The 10,890-nt window shown below is 33.8% G+C and overlaps 1 protein-coding gene across 2 annotated transcripts; it reads right to left on the reverse strand.

Annotated features, from left to right (window-relative positions):
* Positions 1-4,085: 4,085 nt before the first annotated feature.
* LOC104604789 (uncharacterized) lies at positions 4,086-10,890 on the reverse strand. Of its 2 annotated transcripts, none has more exons than XM_010269315.3 (6): positions 8,187-10,890; positions 7,295-7,932; positions 6,200-6,409; positions 5,175-5,389; positions 4,855-4,951; positions 4,086-4,269 (listed from the first exon to the last, which is right to left on the reverse strand). In XM_010269315.3, the coding sequence occupies exons 1-5, from the start codon at positions 10,681-10,683 to the stop codon at positions 4,912-4,914; spliced, it is 3,600 nt and encodes a 1,199-aa protein (XP_010267617.1). In that variant the 5' UTR covers positions 10,684-10,890; the 3' UTR covers positions 4,086-4,269; positions 4,855-4,911. The 2 variants fall into 2 exon arrangements, with proteins under 2 accessions (XP_010267617.1, XP_010267616.1); XM_010269314.3 differs by having other exon boundaries at positions 4,855-4,954.

Raw genomic sequence — 10,890 nt, forward strand, 5'->3', positions numbered from 1 at the left:
AAGTTTGAACTATTGGGCTACCGAGCCCATGAATAGGCTTAGCTCGGTTCGTAGCCAGGCCTAAGACTTGGCCCACGGGCCAGCCCAGCCCATGGCACGACATAGGTCCAGGCTAAAATAAAAATTTAAGATCTTTAATTTTTTGTCTATTTTTTTAATTTATGTTAAAATTTTCATAATTTTTTTCAAAATTTAAAAAAAAAACATGGCTTAGTCTAGTTCGTGGCCCAACTTGGCCCACAGGCCAGTTCAGCCCGTGGCATGACATGGGCCCACAGGCCAGTTCAGCCCGTGGCATGACATGGGCCCAAGTCGTATACTATATACAATAATTATATAATATATTAATATATAAGTTTATTTTCAATTTTATTATATTATTGCATATATAAACAATTGTACACATCAAAATTCATATAAAATAAAATTTTAAGATCTTTTTTAATTTTTGTCTATTTATTTTAATTTATGTTAAATCTTTCATTATTTTTTCAAACTTTTAAAAAACATGGCTTAGCTCGATCTGTGGCCTGACCTGGCCTAAGACTGGGCCTACGGTACAAAATGGGCTTGTGCGGGCTCGGGCCATATATTATATACAATAATTATATAATATGTAATTTTATTTTCAATTTTATTATATCATTTTATTTTATTATTGCATATATAAACAATTGTATACATCAAAATTCATATATAAACATTAAGAGAGGGGGATGAGCTACCTCCCGCTGTGTAGCCCCATGAAGCTAAAAAAAACGTTGTAGAGGCGTAGTACTGAGGTGACAAAGCAAGAGCACCGGTCAAGGGTCAAAACATCGATACGCCCCAACAAGCTGTATGGGGCGTATTCGGTGTTTCAACCCAGGCATGCGGCCACCCCTTTTTCGTAAACCTGTTCAGGTGCGGTTGGTCTAAAGCCTTACTACCCTTTAGGGGTCAGCAAAAAAAAAACCGAAAAATCGAATCGAACCAATAAGACCAAATCAAAAATTCTGGTTAACTGAACCGGTCAATTGGGTTTTGGTTAACTAATATAAAAAGTGGCAGTTAATAGAACCGACTGGTTTATATATATATTTTTATATATTTATATATTTTATATATATATTATAAATTAATAAATATGTATTATATGTAGAAATATATTATTTATGACTTAAAATATAATTTTTTATAATATATATTATAAATATAAAAAAACTGATGAACCGAATTGGTCAACCAAATAACCAATAGGCTTTGGTTCAGTTTTAATTACTGATTTTCCAGAAACCGGTAGTACCAATTCAGTTTCAAAAATAAGCCGACTACCCTCTAAAATGACTCAAAACTCCCAAAGGATCAAATTTTCGTATACCGGTTACCTATCAATATGATAGATATTACCAATACGATATGTATTAATCAATAAGGGCCAATACGTTGCGAACTTTTGATCCTTGGCATGGATATCTGCTGTGTATATAGCGGGCTATGGAATCAAATAAACACGCTAGTGTTCCATTTAGCTAGGATTGTATCAGGACAGGACTTCTAGGTGTATGACGCGTAAGCATCAAGCTGTGAAACTAAAACCTAATGATACTTGGTCACGTAAAGAGCTGGAAGAATATTAGGAACTTGCCAATGGATTAATGACCATAAAAAAGCTGTGAATGGTTGTTTACTAAAACAAAAAGCACTGCTACATTGCTTTTGCTGACATAGCAGTTCTTGTTCAGAAAACAAAACCCACCCCAATCTTAAATGTATAACCCCTTCTGTTATCATTAAAAAAAATGGACCATCGATAGTATCCATACAAGTGATTTGTTGTAAGCTGAAAGAGCCAGAAGGGCTAGGATAGACAAAAAATGATATGAATAGAAGTAGTAAAAAATGATTTAAGTACATGAATAGTCTTATGAATATTTCTTAAATTTTCTGAGGACAAAATTTGTCTTTCTATATTTAAATTTATTGATAAAAATGAGGGCAAATATGGTAATTGGTTATTGATATTAAATGAATTGAAAAGAAATCATTTTAAGATATTCAATGCATTCAATTCTCTCTCATTAAATCAAATATTTAAGATACCTTCATTCAATCATATATTTAAGGCATTTTTTTTCTCATTATTAAATTCTAAGGAAATTATCTGAAACTCACCATGAGTTTTCAACATTTCTTTTAAACTCGCCACAACTTTTCAAAATGTCTAAAACTCACCATGTCAGTAAGTTTTTATTTTTCAAAACTCACCTTCCATTAGTGCACTGTTAATGCTTCTTAAAAGAGGTGTCCATGTCAGCATAAATAACAATTTTCATGACCAAACTACCATTGAATGGTGAGTTAGAGGAAAAATGGTCTTTTTCAGTTTTCAATTTTCTTGTTTTTTTCATTTTTAATGTTTTGTTATAATTTCCAATGTTTTTTATAATTTCTGTTTTTTTACAATCTATAAATTTTCCTGTATTTTTGTTATTTATTTACAATTTTTGTGTTTTCTATAACATTTGGTGTTTTTTTCTACAATTTTTATTTTCTGATTTTGTTTTTCAATTCCTATAGTTTCTATAATTTGAAAATATTTTTTTTTTATTTTGTTTGCAATTTCTATAATTTTTTATATTTTTTGTAATTTCTATGTTTTTATGTATTTTATATTTGAAAATATTTTTTGAACTTTTTCCTTTTTTCATCTCTAAATATTAAAATGGTAATATATTAACACCCATTAATTTATTTTGTATATATTTTATATTTTTCTATAAAGATTAAAATGGTAAGTTACTCTATTTAACGTCAAGTTAGTGACATTGTGAGTTTTAGACATTTTGAAAAGTTGTGGTAAGTTTAAGAGAAATGCTAAAAACTCATGGACTCATTGTGAGTTTTAGACAATTTCCCTAAATTCTATTAATTAAATCCATACATAATAAATTAATAATTATAATAACACAAAAACAATATACTTCTAAAATCTATCTAAAAATAGTGTTTTCATCTATGTGGAGGTAAGAAATTAAACAATTTTGGATCAAATGGGCCAATCCATGTTGCCACAATTAAATAATAAAATTTAAAAATAGATAAAATATAAAAATATGTAGAAATTAAAAAAAATTGGAACACTTTTAACATCATATATTCGACATATTAAATAATAATAAGTATGATAAATAAGAAATGATTTTATTAATAATGGAAATGGAATGTAAAATTTAGAACCAATTAGAAATAAAATTATTTTCCTATTCTCTCTCATTAAGTCTCCTATCTAAAGTATATTCTCTCATTAAATCTTATTTTTAAGATATATTTATTTCATCATTAAATTCAATTAATTAAATCCACAACATTAATTTTAATAGTATAAAAATAAACATTTTGAACAGTAATTTGAAAACAAAACCATTTTATTCCGGTGATGGGTAAACAATTCAACCATTTGGGGTCAAATAGGTTAATGAATAATGTCATAATTAAATAATAAATATTAAAATAAATAAAGTATATAATACAAAAAAAAAATTGAGCATATCTCTAATATTGTATATTCATCATATAAAACAAAAATAAATATGGAATGTAAAAAGTATTTTTCTTAATGATGAAAATGAAATGTTAAATTTAAAACCAGCATAGAAATGAAATGATGTCATTGTCAAACAATAAAATTTGTTAAAAACAGAAAATATAAAGAACCATAAAAACTAAAAAATAAAGAAAATTTTGGGCACATATCTATTGTTATATATTTATAAAAAATAAAATATTGGATATATCTCTAATATTATTCATTTATTTTATTGAACAAAAATAAATATTATACATAAAAAATAATTTTATCATTGATGAAAATGTAATACAAAATTTAATGTCACCCTATAAATCAAACTATTTTTCTTTTTGAGTGATGGATTAATGGTTTGAGTCTAATGGAATAATCAATGATATAATAGTTAAATAATAGTTAAATAATAAATCTTTAAAATATAATAAAATATAAGTAATCAAACATAATAACTATTGAAACGTTTCAATAGTTATTATGTTTAATTTTTCGGTAATCTCAGATCCGGAGTGCCAACTCACACGTTGAATATGGTGTTATCATTTAGACTTTTACAGTTTTACATAGTAAAAGAAATAAATATCACATTGTATACAATTTTAAACGACCCGAATTTTGGCGTTGAGTACAATTTTACACGAAAAACCAGATGTGGCCTCTTAATGTCTGGACAATCGTCAATATTATCAGTGACATCACGATTCCTGCAAGAAAAACAAAAAAAAACGTGAAAAGCAAAAATTGAGCCATGTAGATCTCATAGAATCAGCCTTGGCATCCAAAATTAAGAGAAAAAAAAAATGCGCATTTAAATATTTGACCAATCAAAATAATGCAACAACACGTCATGATAATGCAATCACCAGCGTGACATCAACACTAGAAGGCATAAAGAGCGAATTCAGCTTCCTATGATAATTGCGATTTAGGAAGTTCAATACTTTGTTCACTCTATTGGAGTCTAGTCAGATTAGTAATAGCCCTCAAATTTCCAAATTTTTTACTTTTTTTAAGAAACCAATTTTTATTTCAAGAAAGCTTATGTAGACCATAATCATCTGGCTTAAAAGGAAACAGATTTATATAACTCATCGTAAACAATCTCTTAAAAATCGGTTCCACTATTTCCTTCCATGGACCACTTTCCAGTAATAAAAATTTATATTGAAATAAGGCTTTTTCCATTAAGACACAACTTTTATGTAGAATAGTAAATCCTCCAAAACAAGGATCTCTACTTTGGAATACATAATTGTATAAAAGTTTCTCATCATGAAGAAGCTATTTACCTTGGAAGGAGATTAAACCAATGTTCCCATCCTTAAGATGCAATGAAATCATATTTTTCAATGCCTGGTGGGCTTCTTCACCATCAGTTTCGCCTTTCTTCTGAACAGAAAATGACCCAGAGTTACATATTCAACCAAAAAACATCTTGACATACCACATTTGGCAACTACTTCCCAATGCACTTTGATTGTATATATATCCCAAGGTTGGCAACTACTTGCTAACCTTGGGATGAACTAGAAATCTAAGATCAACAATCTCCAAAGTTGTGCAATAAAGAAAGACCACCTTTAGAACTTCAACAGATGTTAAATGTTACCTCTTAGTGGTTTTGCTAGCCCCAAAAACGCCTTTCATCAAAGAGCCCATATCCACAGAGCGTTCACGCATGATCTTATCATGGTAGAATTTGCTCCCTATCTCTGTTATCTGCTCTTCCACCTCTTCCAGTGTTTGGTCAATATTGAGTTGGAGCTCCCCTTTCCTGATTACAGTAACACTGAAACCATTCGCTTTGGCTTCCCGAAAAGCATCCTACAGAAGATTGATGACGATTTAAAAGTGAGAATGTCAACTCATATGCCGGTCACCCTATAAACCAAAAAGAAAACGGAGCACAAAGAAAATAACAGCATCAAGTCCAAAGATGAGCAACATCCAGAGCATGAGGTTGTTTGAACAACACATGATACTCGTGTTGTGATAGGATATATCTCAAACTATGTTGCATAGGTTCAGGTATGGATTATGGATTTCAAGTGTAAGTATGTTCCAAAGTACTATCCTCCTGACATCAACAATTTTACACTAAAATAAAGTGTCCCATATGCATACCCACGACCCACGTTCATCTCATCTGTCCAAAGTCCAACTGTTGACACAAGTACCTTGGTAGATAAAAGGATTCAGGTAAACAGATCACACAGCCCAGCAATTTCCCCATTTTTCATTAGCTGGATGTTCACATACCTACATATCAAACTATGCCAAGATGGCAATAGTGCAGAAAAGAATACAGTATGTTATTGATAAAAAAAAAAAAGAATACAGTATGTTGCAATACAGTCATCTGGTTAAGTATACTTTTGGCCAAAAATATCTCCTTGCTGGGACCCATTGCATGATGTCCACTACCATGGATATGATTGACATGGTTAACAGGGAAGGACTTTTCTGCACAACCTGTCTTGTATTTCTTCACTATTACAAGCTTGCTTAGACAGATTTTATGCCAATGGATAAAGATCAAGTGCTTGTTTACATGCTAAAAACAAAAGAATTTAATCCTAAATTGTTGTCAACCTAAATACAAGCATAACGCTCTTGTAAAAATTAATAATTTACCTTAGGAGGTCGAGCAACAACAAAAGCATAGCCATTTCCAAGAAGATCCATGTGAGCCTGTATGATATAGCAAAAATTTTTGGAGTCTCCAGGGTCTTCAAAAGCTATTACATGATACTGCTTTGGGTCCAGCTCAAGATCAGCAGCCATCTCCAGGGAATAAAATCCTACTTCTTGGGTATCATTTTCGTTTGTATATAATTCAATGCACTGCAAGAGAAAAAAGATAAACTGAAATTGAAGTAAAAATATTTTTCTTTTTTTATCAGTAAAGTTTTATTAATTCTGGAACCCTAAAGCAATACAACTATGAAACAGCAAGGAACAAAAAAGTATATAACCCTAGACTGTACATAAAATTACCCCATACAACCTTTGCCAACTACTGAAAATAGGTTGTGCCCCAATATGGTACATCTCTTTGGACCAAATTTCTTCCTAGTGAATCAACTATAATATTAGTTGATCTTCAAATTCATCAGAACAAATAGTTCCCTGTTGACGCTAGTTGCCTGGCAACCCTTAAAAGTATAAATATCTCCATGGACCTACATTAATTCCTTCCATCCAGCTTACCACAACCTATGGATCCCCTTCAGTTCTATTCTTTAAAGCCAAGAGATCTTGTTATTCAAAGCCATTTTAATAGAAAGGAGTTCGTTTGTAATAGAGTTTCCCCAACCAATTGAGCCTGAGTACACCTGTAGAACCCATCTCCATATCCCCTAACCCTAAGAACATCTTTTTGCTTTATGTTATTCTTATTGTATCTTGTTGTCTTTCTTTTGACCATCTAAATAAAGTTTTTTGTCATTGATCAAAATGTTTGATACATAAAGCCTTGCAATAGATACAGTTAAAATCATAAATGCAATGTTTCATTTTCTATAATAAAGCTCCCTATTAAATTAAGGTATAAAAGTAAATTTATGCATATCTTGGGCAAAAAGAAAGAACGAATATAGAATGAACACATATAAGCAGCTTGATCACACAGTGTTAGAGAAAGCCACATGCTAAATATGAAGACCAAACAACTTCTCAAAGAATCAACTCCAACTCAACTAGCAGAAAGGAGATGAACTAAATGCTTACCAGTATGAAAGGAAGATCTAACCACCAGAGGTAATCTTCTTCTTTCTCTTCTGCATATTCACGGTACTTACTGACTACAGCTTGTGGTCCAAACATCTCCATCTCTTTTTTGAGTTTGTCAAGTTTTTTTTCTATGTATCTCCTTTTCTTCATGGGTATTTTGGTTAAAAGATCAGCTGTTTCTTGTATTTCTTTCTCAGTGATCCACCGATCCAAATCCTTCCCCATGTCCTTCATAATAGATTTAATCTCTGGATCTGTCTCAGCATTATAAGCTTCCAAAAATTCCCGGGACCATTTCTTGGTGTGTTGCCAATACTCCTTCCCTGATTTTTTACCTGACCTAACTGACCCATCACTGCACTCTATAATTGTCTTGGGTTTCTTAGAAGCCACACTCTTCTTTAAATTATTGACTGCAGGAGAAGTGGAAATGTCTTTTTCTGTTTTGGATTCCTCTGATCTCTGAAGCCTGTCTTCGATATCCCCGTTCACAGGTTGCAAGGTTCTTGTGTTTCCAGCTGCAAATGCCTTCTGTTGTCCTACAAAGTTTCTAAGGAATTCAGGATTTTTATCTACCGGTGGACCTTTCCAGCGGGGTATAATTCTCTCTGGTGGATCATGCAAGCTAATTCCATCTACAATAAAAGACAAACAATTAGATTATCAAGCTAACTTTGAAACCTCAAATTTTAAGTTTATCCTCCGAAGAGTACATTCAAATTTAGCATGATCATATGCTGGGCTAAAGAAACTAGAAAAGCAAGAAAAAAAGGTCTTTAAGGATATGATCATTGAATGCAAGGTATTGGTAGGCCACACTCAAAGCATGCCCCAATGTGTTGGGGATAACATGGAACAGGAGAAAATCCCAAGGAAGAAAAGAAACTACCTGCTCCATAATCCAAATTTTCAATCCTTGAATGGATCCATTCATGCAAAATTTGCAGCTTTGCATTCTCACTCTCAACTTTCTTTTCAAGGCCCTTGAAGAATGAATTCTTATCTTCTTCATCCATCAAATGAAATGGATCCTTCCCTGCCAATTCATTTTCTCGGACTTGAAAAACTATTTCTCTAAGACAATCATCCTTCATCCATTCAAGTTCATTGCCATCTTTATTAGACCCCAGCTCTGCTATCACATTGTTTGAAATTAACTCTTCCTGTACTTTATCTTTTGCAACCATGTAGTTCTCTCTAAAACCAATTCCAATCTTCTTAACTATGGGCTCAAACTCTTGAAAATTTTTCTCCATCCAACTATCTTTGGCTATATACCTTCCTGCCTCTGTACTGTTGTTCGTACCAGTAACATCCTGTGTAGTTCTGGGCCTTCTAAGATCATCCTTCTCATGCTCCTCTTCAACCTCCTCAGGAGTATCAACCTTAACTGGACTTGACAATAAGACATCACTATTGATTCCTGTTTTCTCCTGAGTAGGATATTCACAAGAATTTTTGACAGGTTTAGTATTTGATATATCATCTATTTTAGAAGATCCAAGCACTACCTTCCCCTTGTACATTATCTGGTCTGTGTTGCCTCTAAATCCTTGATCAATTGCAGGGGCAAAAGCATCTTTTCCTTCCTCAGGACTTTTAATTTGGTGTTCTTGGTCAGGCTTCCTTCTTCTGTGTTTTCGGGAGAGGTACTTTCTAGCTTCCTTCACTGACCGTATGACCTTGGACTTCAATTCAATGAAATTCTTATTTAAAGAAACTGATTTATCACAAGTATCATTGGTTTGCAACTCTTCCCTTGTGTCTGATAAGCTGGTAGTACCCCCACTAACTATTGGATTCCATGTAGTGCCTTCCTGTATTTCTAAAGATTCCATGTTCAATGTCATAAAAGAAGTATGTAGATCAATATTCTGCATAGTATCTTTGTGTGATGATTCACCCAAGAATCCAGAATCTACTCCCTTAGGACCACCTAGAGATGTTCCATTACTGTCTATAGGTTTCCCTGAATCTCTAGTTGTAAAACTATTTAGAAAGCGCACACCTACCTCTTCATGACCATTGCCATTTTCCATATCAGTGGAAATGTCCTCATGTACAAGCTCATTTCTTTCTTTCCTATCTAGTGTGGAAGAATCTTGTTGCTCGAGTTCCTGTGCAAGCCTAGCCATTTCTCTTATTTCCTGAATTTTATCATCAAACCCTATAGATTTGGCAGTAGGAGTATTGGAAGAATCTAATAATGCCAATTTAGTTTCTGATGTCCTCGCTTTCAAAATGCTCTTCATGAGTTCTTGTTTATCCAATCTAGGCCTCTCGGCAGACTCCATAAGTGGTTCCGAAGCATCTGGGAGAACTTCAACACTACCCTTCTCCATCTTCCCTTTCTCCATCCTTGATTTCATTTTTCTTCTCAGCATTTCCTTCTCCTCCCTCGTCAATGCAGGTCCATCATCACCACCCACTAATAATTTCTTCACGGCCAAAAACACTAAGGAGCCACATAACATTGCAAATCCAACACGCGAAAGCTTTGCAAACAAATGGGGTTGAAAGGTAACGGCACGGAACCCATTTATAAAACCAGACTCCTTACCTGAAACTACAAACTTAGCAATGGAGCTATTCTTTGGGATTTTATATTCTCCTGCCTCTATCTCTCTAGCCAACCGCTTTGCATACGAAATCTTGAAATTCACATCCGTGAAGTTATCGCTGAGTCCTTGTTGTCTGAAAGCCCAGGGTACAACTCGGCTTCTCCTCAAGATTTCATCCTCGTTAACAGAAACCCTTTCAACATTCCCTTCCAAATCTTGAAAAATTGTGAAAACAGAACCAGAACCAATACCCCAGAACTCCACATCATTCTTATATTGATCAACCCAGTTCTCCAATTTACTCCACAGAACAGAATCAGACAAGAACTTCGTTTTTTCTACAGCGCTAAAGTCAGCTATATTTTCTCGGCTCATGACAAAGCTACCCTCGTCCGAAGTACCATAATTAAGATTTGATAGGGAGCTTTCGGCTATAATAGCCCCAGTACAACTGTCGCTTGAATTACCACAGTTACGATTAGATTGGGAGCTTTCAGTTTCATCTGAAATTACGCGGAGGTTCTGAAAATTGGAATCTGGGTCGAAGGAATCAAGATTACGGCGTACCTGTTGTTCGTCAGTGAGTTTCTTTCTCAACGAGTTCCGCCGATTCGAATGTCGTCGAAAATGCGCGGAAACGAGCAACTTCCGGCCATCAACAGAGAAGTGAGAACGGCTGGAAAATGAGATTTTAAGAAGCAAATTTAAGGAACCTCTGCTGCTCCTCAATTGGGCTTTGGCGTAGTGGCATGGAAATGAAGACTTAGGCCTGGAAACCGAAATTCCGGAGAGTTTTTGGAGGATTGGCGTATTGAGAACCTCCATGGGAGAGAACGCAGAAGGAAATGGAGCTTAGCGAACGACGGGAGGCCTTCTCTGTCTACGATAAACGCGAAGGATGATGAATTGAGAAATGAACATAGGATGGGAAGAACCAAATCAGTTGGTGATGATGTAATTATAAAACCCCTCATAAATCCCAGAAGCTTTTATGCGTTTGAGTATGTTACAACTGAGTTCACATCTCCGCCC

Source organism: Nelumbo nucifera, chromosome 1 (genome assembly GCF_055504915.1).
Source record: "Nelumbo nucifera cultivar China Antique chromosome 1, China Antique-T2T, whole genome shotgun sequence".
Taxonomy (NCBI): Eukaryota; Viridiplantae; Streptophyta; class Magnoliopsida; order Proteales; family Nelumbonaceae; genus Nelumbo; species Nelumbo nucifera.